The sequence below is a fragment of the Chelonus insularis genome, unplaced genomic scaffold, assembly GCF_013357705.1.
Source record: "Chelonus insularis isolate UGA/USDA-ARS -01 unplaced genomic scaffold, ASM1335770v1 contig_3_pilon, whole genome shotgun sequence".
Lineage (NCBI taxonomy): Eukaryota > Metazoa > Arthropoda > Insecta > Hymenoptera > Braconidae > Chelonus > Chelonus insularis.
The window spans coordinates 849,443-866,538 of record NW_023276556.1 but is presented as its reverse complement, the minus strand read 5'-3'; the positions used below and the strand labels follow the sequence as shown (position 1 = coordinate 866,538).

At 29.1% G+C, this 17,096-nt stretch overlaps 1 protein-coding gene across 3 annotated transcripts in view; it reads left to right on the top strand.

The window, feature by feature from the left end:
* Positions 1-17,096, top strand: part of LOC118068715 (RNA pseudouridylate synthase domain-containing protein 2-like) — a 97,429-nt gene that overhangs the window by 55,762 nt on the left and 24,571 nt on the right. For all 3 annotated transcript variants that reach the window (XM_035086347.1, XM_035086348.1, XM_035086349.1), the window contains 3 exons: positions 2,511-2,615; positions 8,013-8,100; positions 15,785-16,007. In XM_035086347.1, the coding sequence (XP_034942238.1) occupies positions 2,511-2,615; positions 8,013-8,100; positions 15,785-16,007 (416 nt within the window). The remainder of the gene's footprint in view (positions 1-2,510; positions 2,616-8,012; positions 8,101-15,784; positions 16,008-17,096) is intronic.

Genomic DNA, 17,096 nt, shown 5'->3' with positions numbered 1-17,096 from the left:
AAATGTCACTGAACTTCAAAAATTTATCAGAGTTATTTTATTTTTATATCGAATGAAACAAAAAACGCCAAATTGACTTTTAGGACTGAAAAAGTGGAGTAAATATAAAAGTTGAATAAATAACAGTTGGAAAATACAAATGTGTCGTATTTTTTTGGTAGATTTAAAACGACAAAAAAAGAGGACATAAAAGCTTCCGCTCCACAGTCAACGTTTAAACGGCTAGTAGGACATAGCGTTGATAGAAAACGAGAGGTCTCTGGAGAATATAAGCGATTGAGTAGAATATTTTCAACTTAAGTCAGACGTTTTCCTTCAATGTGAACGACTTGCACTTCAATTTTTGAAATTGGCCATTCCTTTTTCCTCTAAGTGGATTAGGAATTTATCATCATTTTTATTCAAAAATAAGATAATAATACTATTTCACGTCATTTATGATTCCCATGTGCAAATAAAAAAATTTCAGTTTAAGAACTGATGAAAGAAAACTTATTTTACGAAATTTATATTCTAATGTAGAAAGATAACCGAAAGAGAAGTTTTGGAGTAGGTAGCAACCTACATTTTTTCTGAAGCTTTTCATGTATATCTTAAAAGTTCTTTAAATTAAAGCTTCGAACTAATAAAATTGCTAATAAATAAATAAAAAAATAATTGAATTTTGAAGATGTTCTAAGGCTTGTTTTGATGATTCAAATGAGGTAATCGATATGATTTGACCTAATTTCAAGTGTATCAAACTTTTACATGAGCACAATATAGACCTTGCCAATTTTTCAAAATCTACTTTGAATTTTTTTAATACTAATTCTTAATTCCATTTATTTACAGTTTAGTATACATCAATATAGTCTATTTCCTGCATTTATAAAATGAATACTAATAATAAAAATAATATTAATGCTGACAGTAAAGGTGAGACATAAGAAAATAATCAAAGAAATCATGAGTAGTAAAAAAAAAAAAATAGTTAAAAGTAAAACTAAATGAGTGTATGTTAAGAAACATAGTACTCAACTCGTTATTCATTTTGCACAGACTCTTTATTACCACTAAGTACACGTACCATAATTTGTAATAAAAAATCACATTATCTTGGTCCATAAAAACTCGTGTATAAAATTGATTAGCAGTGTTTATGTAATGGCCTGAGTCTCATAATATTTCCCTCGTATTTCTCAGAGTCTTTAGGTCCATTGAAGTTTGTCTGATTTATATTTGACTGATGACTACTGGCTGCGGCCAGAAATGAGCGCATTAGTCGTGGATGTGTACAAATAGCAACGACGGTAGTATCTTACTACATGTGGAATAGAGCAAGCGAATAGGCAATGTACTCTGATGAGAAAGAAAGAAAAAAGAAGAGAGGATGTGAAAAGGAAAAGAGAGAAAGGGAGAATGGTGTGGGCGCAAATTACTCGTAAAAGTAAAACGACTTTTGTACTAGTAGCTTTAACTGCTTCGGCACGTGGGTAGAGAACGCAAAAGACGAAGAGAAAAGTAAAACGAGTGGCTCGAAAGCTTTCGACCCTACCGACCCTAAGATAATATCGTTACGCCTATCGGCCTCCACCGGCGCCACCATGGAAGCTTCGTTTTCCCGTATCGAAACAGCCGGTTGTTCCCGCTTGCAAGCTTTGTTTATGTGCTATAGTCTTTAACGGAACGATAACGACTCTTTTCTCTCCCTCCTCTCATATTCTTCCACTTTGATTATCGCTTACTTTCCGTTTTCTTGTTGGTTAGTTCTCATGTGATATTCTAACGAGATTGCAACCGAAATTATCTTTTTTTTCTATTTCTCTACTGTTTCTGGTTATTTTAGCAACCAACAGATTTAATCTGTTTTTTGTTTTTTCTTTTCTAATGTAAATAATTAAAAATCAATGATTTGAACGGTTTTTTTCCTTCACTTGTAAAATAAAATTGCTTCAATAAAAAATGTTCTTAAATTCAAATAATTAATTTGATGAAAAAAATAACTTTTCTATTATTCATAAAAATATTTGAATGAATATTTCAATATCGGAAAGGTTTTCGATTTTTGAAATGGTTTAGAGTTATTTATTTGGAAATTACTAGGAAAAATAAAAAATTCCAAACAGATTGGATTAATTATAGACAAATTGAAGAGGGTAGATTAGAGATAAAGGAATGAAAAATAGAAAAGGGGGAAGCAACCGCAATGCAGGCGAGGGCGTTGTCAGGGCGACTCATTGTAACCCTTCATCATTTTATTAACGGCCAGGTTCAAAGGGGTGTCCGGAGAAGTCAAATGATATTTTTCTTCTTATATTTTTTCTGCATCTTCTGAACATTCATGCAACTTTTCCATCTTGAATGAATGTATTATAATTACATTCGTCTTCCACAGTTCATAATATAAATAATAAAACACTATTTAATTGTACTATGTTTTATTCATAGCCATAAAGTTCATTATTTATAATACTGCAATTTAAACGTATAACTGCATAGTCCTAAATTATTCTTTTTGTATATTTCAGGTGGATCTCAAGCCCCTTAGAGAACCTGCTATTGCTGTACCAACGCCACAAATCGGAGAGAAGCGTAAAGCAGAAGATATAGAAGCTAACAAGGATTTAAAAAAGGTAAGAATTCGTTAATCTTTTTTTTTACAAAAAAATAGAAAAAAATGTCTACATTCACACAAACAGACAACAAAAGTAAGACAAAAGAAAAATAGATTTTTAATGAATATTCATGGATTACAATCAAGGACGATCAGTTTGAAACGGTTTTTACTAAGTAAGCTGATTCTCATTACTCGACACAAATAGAAAATCAAAGTGAAACAAAGTGAGGAATAAAAAGATTACAAAAAACAAGATAAAAAAGTAATTTAGTTACTACTTACAAAGCCATTGATACACCAACCTAAATTTCTTTAATTATTAATCACTTTCAATAAATAAAATGGTATATTTACACTTCAGTTGGAAATGTTATAGAAGCCTGACAGTTCGTTAGAGAAAGTTTTCGAGCAGCGAGATATTGCTGATGGACATTGAAATAAATATATATGTCTGCACACTTTAAACCTTTATCACTTGGTTTCATCACTCGAGTTGTTGGTTTAATTTCCATCGCTGTTATTTTCTTTACTATTTCACGCTTTTCGTTTTCATTATTGTTATTATTATTACAGCTATTATTTAACTTGTATTGATGCAGTACGTTCTATATATTATTGAGGAGCATGTAAAAAGCTATAATACTGAAATATGTGAGAAAATGAAAATAATGTATGTATTTTATAATATATCTGTATAATATACGTCCTGCCTGAAGGGAATAGTATTTGATGAATTATAATCATCATTGTTGTTCTTATTGTTGTTATTATTACCAACAGAATGATGCGTGAGAAGACAATAATTATGATTTTCAAATAATGGATTTTTTTTACTTCATTTTTTTGTATATTTTACCGGAAGACGAGTCTGCTCTCCATATACGTCAAATCACGTCAGCAGTTTTTCTAATCTTTTTATTTTTATCATACAGATTTATTGATTAATACGTTCATCGTTTTTTATTATGCTCATCTTTTTGTTGCACATGTAATAAAAAGTATTTCATATCTCATATTTTTATATCTATAAATTAATTAATGCACAATATTTGTTTTTTTTATTTGTGATTTCAAAGAAATGACTTTGGTACGAAAATATTTTTATTTATAAATAATTGATGAAAATAACTTCTTCATTTGTTATAAGTTCTCAATTGAATATTGCCAATTAAATTGTAAAGTAATATTAGATAAAATATTTTCTCTCTAAATTTATAGAATAACGTTTATTTAATTTAATAATATTTATTTTTAACAAAAGAGTATCTAGGGGTTTTTTTTTATCGGAAACTACACTTACGCCAAATTTATAAAATAACTTGGCATTAATTAATATGTGTCATTACTTTTTAAGATAAAGAATAGACAGTGTAAATTGACCTTAACAGTCTTTCATTTTGAAAAGCATGTTGATTGGATTAAAGGTACATAATTAATTTACGTATACCTTTCAATTTTAGCTACAATATTTAAATAGATAATGCTATCGAAACAATTAAAAGCAACATTTAATCATCATCAATTAATTTATCATTTATTGTTAGTTTATTTATAAGCCAAGAAAAAACATTTTTGGCATTCTAAAAATTCCTTAATGAACCAAAGTATAAATATAAGTGAACCAATAAATTATCTCTAATTTTTGTACAGCAAAAAAGTAATCTCTGAATGAGATTATCAACATCGACGTGTGAAAGAATAACATTTTCATCACTAGAAGAAAGGCGTTACCTGATGGGAGCATAAAATTTAGGTTAATAATTCTTGGTAATCTTTCAATTAATCTTTAGCCGTCATTTCTAATGACGAACGCTGCTCACATTTCTGTAATATCATTTCACAAGATTCTTCATACTATATACTGACATTATGTGTAACAATGTCGGAACGTATAAAGTTACCCAGTCCCTGTTGCTTCCGGCCGTTGTGCTTCCGTTGTCTCTTGTAACTACGAGCTTTTCTCTCTATTTTACCCTTCCCATTACTTCCTCTATTTCTCTCTCGCTCTTTTATCCACGTGGGCGACTCGAATCTCGAGTGCAACGGAAACTATTGGCATCATAGCAACAGGCGTTGCAATGTATGCATAGTTTGAGTTGGTGGTTTTGTAGAATGAGCGGCAAACGATGATATTTTGTACTGCTGTACATTTTCTCTACATCTCATACCACATCGATCAATGCTTTCATTACCAACCAACACAATAGAACGTTCAGCTGGGATGTTCTATTTTCGAATCGTGTACTACCGTTGACGGATACGGAGAGAGAAATATCTCCTGGTAGTTCATTAACAGTCGAGTTCAAATATTAAGCACAAATAGAACGTGAAGCGACACTGCTGTCGAAAATTGTCGAGGCTTCATTTCTACCAAATACAATCATTGTGGTTTTATGCACATTAAGATAAGATACTGATATCAAATATTAATCTTTATGTTGAAAGATATTTTTCAATAATACTTTTCATATTTTCATTTGCAAATCATCCGAATAAAGAAGAGACTAGTTATCGGCTCAAATGTTTATTTAAATTTTTACATCATTTGTTTATGTCTATTTTTTTATACGTAAGCTTTAACAACCTTGGAAGTAAGAAAAGGACCATTGGTATGAAATGAGAAAGCAGAGTTAGAAAAGTAAAAAAAAAAAGAGAAAAAAAGTAGCAGGAAAAAAGAGAAAAATAAGCTGAGCTTTATTATTACATAACCAGCCCCTGGTCTTGGTCTTTTCTCACTCTTATCTGCTACAAGATTGCCATAGATAAATTTTCATTCATGCAGAGAACATTCATAGAGTCACCAGATACTTCATGAAATTCATTAACTGCTTGTATCAGCATGGTAGAATTATCAAATCATTAATTTTAAATACATTATATTTTCTTGTTAATGTAATCTAAAGTGAAATTATATACTATAATCTAGCAGTAATCGTTAGATAACAGAGTGTTTTATAATTCAGTTAAGCGCAATCATTAGAAAATTTATTTTTCAGGAGTTTTATATGAAATTCACAAGCAATAATGTCGCAATGTCACACATAGTGACTAATTTCAACATATTTCACTGTACAAAAATGAATTAATTTAATTAATCCTACAACGTTTAGAACATTAGCTTAAAAAAATGTTCAAAACAAACATTAAATCTTTGTTGTAAATAACTTCTAAAGCTATTTATATTTACTATTTATTTAATTCCTAAACCATAAATATTTATTTTTTTAAATTTGTTTTGAGTTTATTTTATGACAATAAATTAAGCCCATACTCTAAATAACCTCTTTTAAAATGTTATAGATTCTTAATGGAGCTTTGGGGGAAAAATGAAGAAATTTTCTTCTTTACTTATTTATTTATATCCTTGAATTTTCGATATAAAAGTTTACAAAAAAAAGTCGAAAAAAGGATAAATGTATAGACCGATAAATTGGACTTCAATAGGTCAAATACTCTTACTGGAAAATCCTTCAATCCACAATAGATAACTTAAGAGAGTCGATATTAGCCTCTTACTATTTACAATTGAAGGTTGATGTTCAAGGGAAACCAAAAGGTTCTTTATATACAGATATTTCCATGAACAAAATGACACTAGTGTAAAAAAAGGAACCCCTTGAATGTGTACAGAATTTCTAGAGGAATTTCTACAGAAAGTGTAGGGTGAAAAGAGAAAAAGGTCTAGTAGACGTACTGCTGGAGAGATAATGTTACGAAAAGTATATCGTTGAAGAGAAAGTGATGAATTGATGAGAGAGAGTAGAGCAGAAAATCTAGAGAGAAGACGGAAGGGATGGGTCAATACAGCTAAAAGTCTATGAGAGTTTTTGCTTTTTGGTCGAGAGACTCGTGCGAAAATTTGCGGGACCTGACGTATAAATACGAGCAACCTATTCAAAGCGCTTTTCTTTGGTCTATTTCTTTTACCCCTTTTTCACCTTTTTTTCTTTCGTTTTTCATTGAAATCCGCACCACCAAGTCTATTGAATGAAGCAACAAACTTGAAAAAAGGCTGCTACCCATTCTACATGCTAAGACCTTTTTTGTCCTGGAGTATAACAAACCCCATGGATCCACGATAACTACTAAAACGAGTTGACTTTGCTTTCACTTACGTTCGCCTTAAATTTTTCCCTGTCGACGAAACCTCATTTATACTCCATCGTAGCTCACCACCAGTAGCAGTTTAAAAACCTTTTGAATATTATCCTAACATTCAAGAAACTCGAAATAAATTTCACGACGAAAACTTGTATTTTCGATCGAACATCGCTTTCTGATTATCAGGGTTAAAATGTTTAACAGAGAGAAAAATGTTGATATTTTTTTCTTTTAGTTTGAACTACTCCACGCTTCCAGTGATTCTATAATTCAAAACTGTATATCAAATACTTTCATGAAAAAATTTGTTCTAATAATCATGATAAATCAACACTCCTGGCAATGCAATCTGACCATAATCAAAATTTCAATATATTTTAATTATTAAATGAAGCAATAAAAAAATTGTAGCTTAATTTAACAAATGAGTTTATATAAATATTTTTCTCTCATAGAATATAAAATATTTAATTAAAAATATTATCAAAGGAAACCAGAATAAAGCTCTGATGAAAATATCAATATAATAATTCGGAAATGAATGTAATAGCGCTACTTGTATTTCAGTTTACAAATTCATTCATAAAAAATTCTCATATCTAAATAAACTAATTTTGTATTCGAAAAATTTCAACTAATTTATTAAATTATGTTTCTAATCGCTAAGTGAAGCACTTGACATTATCATGGCAGACGATTTAGCTATTCATACAGCAATTGTTAGTTATCACAACCACTTAAATGAAAGGGCTTAGGGATTGACCTCACAGAGTGTTGCCCTACATAGAGGAGAGTCTATTATCATAATGCGACTTCCCATTCCACTATGTATAATGACTAGCACGGGCCGTCGACGCGAGAGCTGCGGGATGGACGTGATGTAGTAAGCGAAGCATAAAGCTATCGTTTCAAAGGGGAAGTAAAAGAGAGAGAGAGAGAGAGAAGAGAGATGGTACTCTATCGACGCGTCATCATCACGTGCCATCTTCAGCGAACCGTAAAATATCAAATTACAACGAGCTACTAAATAAATTGAAAGCTTAATGTTGATTTGCACAGACATCATTTTCATGTTTGCAAAACAATAACAATAAATGTATCTATTATTAATAATACAACTGATAACGACAATAATAATAATAATGACAGAAACACTAGAGCTTCTAAATCAAAAAGCAATTTGTTCGCTCTTTTAGATCTTTTTTTTTCTATTTTTTGGCATCAAAATCCAGTATTAAGCTTTTGAAATAGTGGATTGACACTTCACGTTGCTCGATCGACAGTTGACCAAATACTACTGCTTTTGTTGCAGGCGAAATTGGAAACGAAAGCGCTAAAAGCAAAGAGGCCTGGATTCACGGACGAGCGGTACAATGAGACCAGTTATTACGTGGAGAATGGTAAGTCTGTACTATTTTTGTTATTTATCCGATTAGAGATTAATTGCATTTATTGTGTTTTCTACTTTCTATTTATGTATTTTATTATTTTCATTTTATCACGTGCTTGCCTAAATTATTATGGCTATAGAAATTTTATCAACACCAAGATGATTTAATTATAGAGATTTCAAAGATGATTAAAAAATACAAAAAAGGAATCAAACTCATAATTAAGTCTAAAATAAAAATGTTTGGACAGTTGAATTTTTCTTCAGACTTAATTTGTAAAAAAATAAAAATAGTTGTTTAATACAATCTTCATCTTTTGGAGCAAACAATAGTTTAAAAAAACTCTTGTAATTTATCACATAATCTCTGATCACATAAAAACATCAGAATTGAAAATTTCCGATAATAACTCTAAAGCAGAAATTCAAAATAAATCCTTCATAAACATTCAAAGTTGCTCTGTTTGTACTTAGATTTGACGAGTAATTTTTTTAATACTACAATTGAATAGCTAAACAAATAAGGGTGTGTTATCAGTATCGAATAAAAAAAAATATTTGAGCAAATGGCGAGTTTAACAGTGGTAAGCAAAGAAATAGAAAAGATAAACAACTAAATGGTATTGAATATTTAGTATGATGTAAAACTGTCACCTTGCATGTGAAACTGTTATTCGCTCTAGCACTTGATGGAACTTCAATAATTATTTACTGTACAAACAAAACCATTCCTCGAAGAGATGTACGATATGTAATCACATAGTGTCCCTCGTTATCCACAATATTATGTCTATATAGCATAGATCAAAATCTCTTTAGAGTAATGCAGCACATGTACATTGTGTTTATTTTATACAAACTGTTCACACACATGATCATGAAAGTGACATCCTTCAATTAATCTGCAACAACATTTTCGGTAACATTAAATATCAATTTAACTCTCGAATCCTCTTGAGATATCAGCTCCAACTCAAATCGAGTTTATGACTTGAAAAATAAAATACACAATATGTGAGCTGATGTTTTATCAGAATCTGTAAATAAACCTTGTCCACGATTTTAATCATAATAATAGCAGAGTCCACATGGTGATAAAACAACAAATTAATTAGCATCACACGTCGATCAGTTTTCAGATTAACATCAACAACAGAAATGTGAAATCCGCGATAATAATCATCTGATAAGGGTGTTTGTCAGAAGAAAACAGTAGCAAGGAATGAAAATAAAGTACACGTAGGAAATAAGAGAGAAAAAGTTTTAATAGATGTATATGTATACACGCTGATAAAGTTTTGTGTTCAATTGAACTTTTAGATCATAGAATATGTAGTCAAGTATTGGCATCCGATACCCGCTCTACATTCGAATAATAGAGCTGTGTACAACTGAGCAACGACATGCTAGTTTGCTTGAAAGTAGCGGATACCTCCTTGAAACAAAAGTCTATTAATATCACTTGAAGAATGAAAACGATTTGCAGCCAGAGACAACTAAGATGTTTCTTGGTTCTACATTAGTACCTTGTGTCTTTATATATTTTCCGTTGATGCATTCATGTTTTTTGTTAGCTAACATCATAATTATTGAACAGTAAATTTACACCTGTGTCTAGATTTAATTGGTTAATGAATTTTTAGTTAAAAATTTTCAGCTATTTTTTTTTTTTTTAATATTTATTGAAGGATTATTGTGTTGATTCTTTGCTTCTACTTTAGAAAAGTTTTACTTGGAATTAAATAAGTGTGAAGGTTTTGTTGAAAATTGAATTTTCAGTATATTTTGGCACGTTTCTGCTGTGTTTCTCAGACTTTTAACTAACAAAAGGAACACAATATATAGAAAGAACGAGATATGAATGAAGAAGCATGAAAGAAAGTTTGAAATAGAGATTTTCTTTTTAGGTTCTCAGTGAATTGGCGTTTTTATAGTTGAAAAAATGAGTAAATTCGAATAATTTTCATAATGAGTTCAGACATGTCATCTTCAACTTATATTTTTACATACATTAGAAGTAATAAGAAAAAAATAATTAAATTGTGAATAGAAAATATACAAATTTAATGTCTTTAGACTTTTAGAAAATAGTCTCTGAGTTTTTAATCGATTATTTTATAATTGTATTGAAGTATAAAGTGACTTCCTTTGAGATTGTTATTATATTTCAGTGTAATTTAATGTGGTCTATTTCATTCTGGTCTTTTTTCTTCAAACGCCAGACTAGTGCATCACGTAAAAAGTTTCCATAAATGTTACGATTTCACATGAAATAAAATAGAATTATAAAATATGAAAGAAAATTATAAAGATAGAATTGAGAAGATCGAGTCCAAAAAATGTATTTGAATATAAAAGATGTATACAATGTACATGATAGGATGAGTGGAAAAATATGAGAAAAAATTGGATGTATCGATAAGATAAAATCTACATTCCAGAAGAATCAAAAGTAAAGATAGCTCACAATTAAGATTTTTTTACTTGAAGAAATTTTTGGTAAAACCTTTCAAGCCCATATTTTGGATAAGTCTGGGAGATTACGTGATTCAAATCTAGATTTGATCTCAAGCATTTCTACTGAGTCAAGCAGGCATTTACTACCCTTCATTCCTTCGTAGCAGCAAACTCCTTTCTTGTGTTATCGAACCGAGAAATCCTTACTGGGGGGTTTACAGCAATTCGACTGAATTCAACCAATAGGAGATGTAGGGAGGCTAAAAATTATGTTCCAAAACCATTTTCCTCCTTTTATCATTAGTTTTATTTCATTTCATTAATCTTTCTTCAACATTTCTCTCTGTATTTTAAATTCTCTTGGCATTATCTTCAACTGAAAACACAAGATTTGGCCAAAGTTATCAATCAAATTTATTGAAAATTCCTTCAAAAAGATGCTTTTGTCATTTTAAATTTGAAATAGTTAGGATCTCCAGCCTTCATTGATATAAATTATAATTTATTCTACTAATAATAATGACAATATTTTTCATTATTATGATTGAATATAAGACTATTATGTTAATAGTATACGAATCTATTAAAAATTTGATTTCAAGTTTAACTACTGCTGCTAATAATTATTTTTCTTTGAAAAGATAATAAATACAGATATCAACATGCTCATTTCTTTTTTAATTACTTTTCTAACAGAGTTTATTTTATTAAGTTTATTATTTGTTTTATCTTTCACTATATACATTTTATCTTTTTATTTTGTCATTTTTAGTCGCTCGCTCATAGTAAAAAAAGAAGCCAATTTAGCTCTCACGTTAACTTTTTAACTACGAACAAGCAGCTTTTTCTAAACTTTTGTAAAATATTCAGTCTTATATGCATTTTAACTTGAATTATATATATATATATATATATTTAGAAATATATGTTTTTGTTTTAAACTTATTATTCCTTTATTATTTAAAAGTTATTTATCTTGCCGTGAAGTATATTTTTTTTATCATTTAAAACAAGCTTTGTTTAGTTATGATAAATTTAAAAGCTTTTATATATTTATTTTATTCGTTGATTTTTCGTGAATGATATTTTCACTTCACAAGGTAGACAACCATTTCACCTATAAGCTTGTCAAATCCTACATCAAAAATTCAATATTCCCTTCTCACCAGTGCGTATGAATTTCATATCTGTCTTCGGGAGTACGAAGCATTGTCGGTGAAGGGTAGTAAAGGCTTTTATAAACCACAATATATTCCAGTAACCGTTATGGACATTATGAAATCTTTTTATTTCTTTGTTTACTTACTTTTTCCTTTTGTATACATTTTTTTACTTACTTCTTCTGATATAATATTTGGTACTTTTATTTCACTGAAAATTGATAAGAACATTATGATCATATATGAATAAAATAACAATAAATGAAAAAGTAAAAACATCGACGAAAATTAGATTCTAACCCTCGAGCATCAGATGGAAAAAAGTGGCAATGATAAAGAGACGAATAAAAGAGATATATTGTGTTTTTAATCATTATTGTATAAGTTATTGTTAGTTCAGTGAACAGAAAAATTTTTTAGATTAAAAATTCCATAAAATATTTGCGTATGAAAGTGATATCAAGTTGGCATATCTACATAATTGTAATTAATTGTAGTTAGTTATGGAAAAAAAATTGTTTTAGAGATAAAAGAGAAAAGATGATAGAAAACCAAGATGCTGCATTTAATAAATTTACATGTTAAATGGTTTTGAAGAGTAGTGTGTCTACCTTAAAAAATATGTATGAAGATAGATAGGTCAGTTTTTAGATAAAATAGGGTAGTATACTATATAAAAAATGATACAAAAATTATTTAAGCAAATAAATTGATAATTAAAGATATCTTACTGTTGAAAGCACAATTAAAAAGAACAATGAATATCGTGCAGATTTAATTGAAGCTCAAAAAAATGAAATCCCTGAAATTTTAATTGTTATAACTTAGTTATATTACTTTTTTTTAAAGAAGTCTCAGAGAAAAATGTGGAAAAAGGAAAAGATGAGTTTTTTTTTTAATAAAGTCTAGAATATTAAGTACTGCAACGATAATTAAGACTCAAATAATCACTGGAGAGTGAAATAAATATCTCGATTTATGTCAGAAAAAAGAGAGAAAAAAATCAATTTAAATTTTTTTAGAAAAAGTTGTTCTCGTCTGGTTGTGATCGGTTCAAGGCAAAATCTTTCCCCCAGTGTAGTTAAAAGAGAAAATGGTTCGGTTTAATGACAACCTCTACAACGAAAAAATAAAGAAAATACGAAAGAAAAAACAATATCACAGAAGACAAAAAAAATAAAAACAGACATCAGCTTGTGGTTGAATAAACGGAGTCGTAAGATCGATTTTGAAGGGACTGGATAAAAAATTTTCTATTTTACCATATGACAAAGCTTATTCTGTCATGGTTAAACATATATCAGTTCTCATTTTTTATAGGATAGATGAGAATGAAATGAATGTGAAGAGGTCGGAGTCGAATTCTAGGTAATTACAAGAGACTCTGATGCGCAGATGAGTTTTCAAGCCTTGCAAATTACTGAACTATTGCTCGTAGTTGTTATTTTTTCCTCATTTTTATGTTTTCACAATTTTTTTTTAATTGTAAAATCATCAATCTATAAACCAAGAATTGATGTAAATAGACTATGGAACAGAATTTCCTCATACAGTAAAACCGTTATTGCATTTTTCGGAAACGAATGTCGTTATGTCAGTTCGATAATTGACGGAAGAAAATTTGTCTCATATTTTCCAGAAAAAATCTTTTTAAAATGCAGTCAACGAAAGTATTAATATTTAAATGTAATAGTAATTGAGCAACATTGTTAAATAAAATGAACAATTTTTTATTTTATCAGAATACATTAAAGCATAACGTTAATAATAATTTAATTACAAAAAAAAGTTAATAACGCGTCTAGTAATTAATTGAAAAGTAGTTCACAATATTCCTTTAATAAGGTTTTTTTTATTAAAGAAAGACAGTTATTAAATCAGTTAATCTTTCAGCAGAGTTTAAAAATATAATATTAATATTTTCACGTAAAAACTAAAGTTTTTCAAAGTATAAAATAAATTTGAAAAATCTTTAAAGTAAATCTTTAAACTTATAATAAAAAAGTTATTTCGTAAAAATCTACCTTAAAATAGCGCCAAATTATTGATAAAATAATAAGTGTTCTGATTTTTTCTATTTTTAAATGTCATCTTATTTATAAATAAATTCTCCATTCAAAGTTCCTGCACTAGTTAATAAACAGTTAATTCTTCCATTTCTAGAATATGATATTTATATATATATATATATATATATATATATATACATATATACATATATTGTCCAGTAAATATGTATATAAAATGAAAGTAAATCGATTATCAATGAAATTTATATTAAATATAACACCGCCATCAAGTATCCTATATTCAGTGGGGAAAACTCGATAGCAATTAATAGCATAATAGATGCGTTGTGTATTATTAGAAGCTTGACGGGAACAATTACTAGGGAGATGGCTGTTCTCAGATTAATTTTGTGACAGGAAACTGAGGATATTACATGGTACAACTCAGCGCCTCTGCAGAATCAGGAAAATCTAAAATTATAAAAGTCAGTAAGGTTGAAGCAAAAAAAATATAAAATAGAAAGAAAATGAGAAAAGTACTAGAAATGAAAACAGATGTGAAACTAGCCAAGAATATTTTTTTGCTCTACCAGAGGCTTTTCTAAGAGCATGTTAAAGTTTTCCAAGATCCTCAAATCTTTGCCACTTTACTCGTTGTCTCTGTCTCTCTAGTCTAGTCATATGCGATCATGTTTTTGCAACTCATGTGCATGTGAACAGGTTTTCTACATAGGTACCATTGTCTCTAGAGACCATGAAGAGCTTACAAGCTCTTCTTTCTTCCCTGATCATCTACTCTTGTATTCTTCTACTTTTCTTTTACCAGTAGTTTCATCGTTCTTCTTGATGACTACATACTCATAACAGTCTTCTGACTCTTGGCACGTTTTCTCTTCACTTAGAAGTGCCTAAAATCTCAATTCTTGATTTTTAAGCTTCTTTACTTTATAAGCACAAGTATAGCATGTTTAAGAGGAAGATTATTGATGAAGAGATCAAGGAATTTAAATATTTTGGGATATCATCATTTAGGTCAAGTTCTTTTTCGAGGTTTTTTATTATGAAAATTATGTTTAACATTTATATTTTCTATTCAAGTAGTTTTTATTCTGCTAAAAAATCTTTCATGTCTAAAAAACATTTCCCCATATTCTTGCTTTTCATTAAAATTTTACTATTATTATAGAAAGAAATCATCAATTGAAGATGTATGATGATAAATTATTAAATTGTATCTTTTTATCTTTGATCTGAGACCATTATAATATTTTTATTAGAACATGACACGATTATTTGTGAGAACACCTTCTTATTGATGATGACTAATATATTTACTTTAGTAATTCAGGGGCATAAAAATTGTATTTACATCAATTTCATTCGGTCGTTTATAGAAATTACTAGGTGGTGAAAATATCATATATTATTCAATTTTAATCTATAATAATTGATTATAATAAACAGTGACTAGTATATTTTTTCAAGCATGAAACGGATGTGAGAGCAATTACTCACCTTTTATTCGATCGTTTATCAAAAATATCAAAGAAAAGCTATAAAGATAGTTTGTTTATTATTAATTAAATCTTAATAGGTAGTATTAATAATAATAATAATAATAATAATAATAATAATAATAATAATAATAATAATAATAATAATAATAAATAGTGTAGTATTGCATAAAATTTATCTTTGTAATAATTTAATGTCAGGCGTATACTTTAATTATTAATTATGCCTCTACCTTATATTTGAAAAAAATAGGCTTATTTATTTATTATCTTGTATTGACGGAAGTTGATTTTAAGATAATTTATTCTGAAGAGTTTACACTCGACATTTAAATTGAAATAATTAATAAAATTGGTCTCAATTGGAAATGATAATAAAATATTTTTTCACATTATTTTTTATTTAAGCTGGAGTAAAAAACCATTATATTTAATTTGATAAAGGAGTTAAATCATTTTCATAAACACAATGAATTTTACAAACATATAAAATCTTAACTGGCCTATTACTCGACACATTCACCTCACTAAATTTTTCAAAATTCATTCCACAGGACTACGCAAAGTTTATCCTTACTACTTCACCTTTACAACTTTCACCAAAGGTCGTTGGGTCGGCGAAAAGATTCTTGAGGTGTTTGCTCGTGAATTCCGTGCCCATCCAGCTGAAGAGTATGAACGATGCATCCGCGCTGGCACCCTCACAGTAAATTACCAAAGGGTAGATGTCGACTACAGATTACGACATAATGATCTTCTAGCCAATGTAGTGCACAGGTAAATATTATTTATTTTTTTATTTAAATTAAAAAGTAAGAATTTTTTGAGTATAACGTGCTGGATGATAAAATTAATGAATGTTGAGATTAACAAGCTAGGACAAAAGTCAAGATAAATAACGTATGTGACAGGCATATTTTTGAGGGACCAAAAAAAAATACTGGTATGAACATCCTACAGTAGAGTGGTGTATATTCAAAGGATTAAGGCTTATCTCAGTTCAAACGAACAGTAGCTTAACTTATCCAAAGTGTAGCTGAGCATTTATCTAGAAAAATGAACACAAAAGGATCAAACAAAGTATTTTCATCTGCAGGCAAGTTTTAGTAAACGTGAAATATTAATGTCTTATTACACGTTATTATCCTGTTAAACGACTGAACGAGCTCATGTAAAGAGTATGTAAAAAAGAAAGGAAAAATTATTGTTATAAAATATAACCAAGTATTAGGACAACAGACACAAAAGTCATTACACTTGGTTTTACGATTTTATCGTCATGAGTAGATACACAAAAGACAGGGCAGTTTAAAAACAGAAATACTATGAAAATGTTTTCAACAAAGTCAGCTAAAGGGATTACATTTGCTCGTTCTCTTCGAAGAATAGTATTAAGCTTCACGAGCTGCGCGTTGAAATGAGGAGGAAAAAAAACAAACACTTGAAATTTCTTTTAACATCTACTTTTGTTACCTTGTTTTCTCTCTTCTTCAACCCTCCTGGCATCTATCTCAGTTTCCTTCTGCTCCATCAAACTGTTGCTTCTCGTCTGTACAAACGCTACAAACTCTAGTGTAAATGAAACAAATTGTGAGGCTAGACTTTCTGGTTTTCACCACTTCAACTTCATTCTAAAGGATATTTGAACAATACCTAGCTAAATATAATTACAACAGAAGCATCGACGTGTATGAAAATAATTTTCTTCAAGTACCCACTCTTATATTCCATTAACCATGGTTATGAGAGGCAGCTGTTTTTGTTTGGTTTCATTTGATAAATATGTCAAAGCAACAGCTTTTTTTATTGTCAAAATCAAGTCGTAGACATATGCAATCATTAATTTTTATGAAACATCACTAAAAA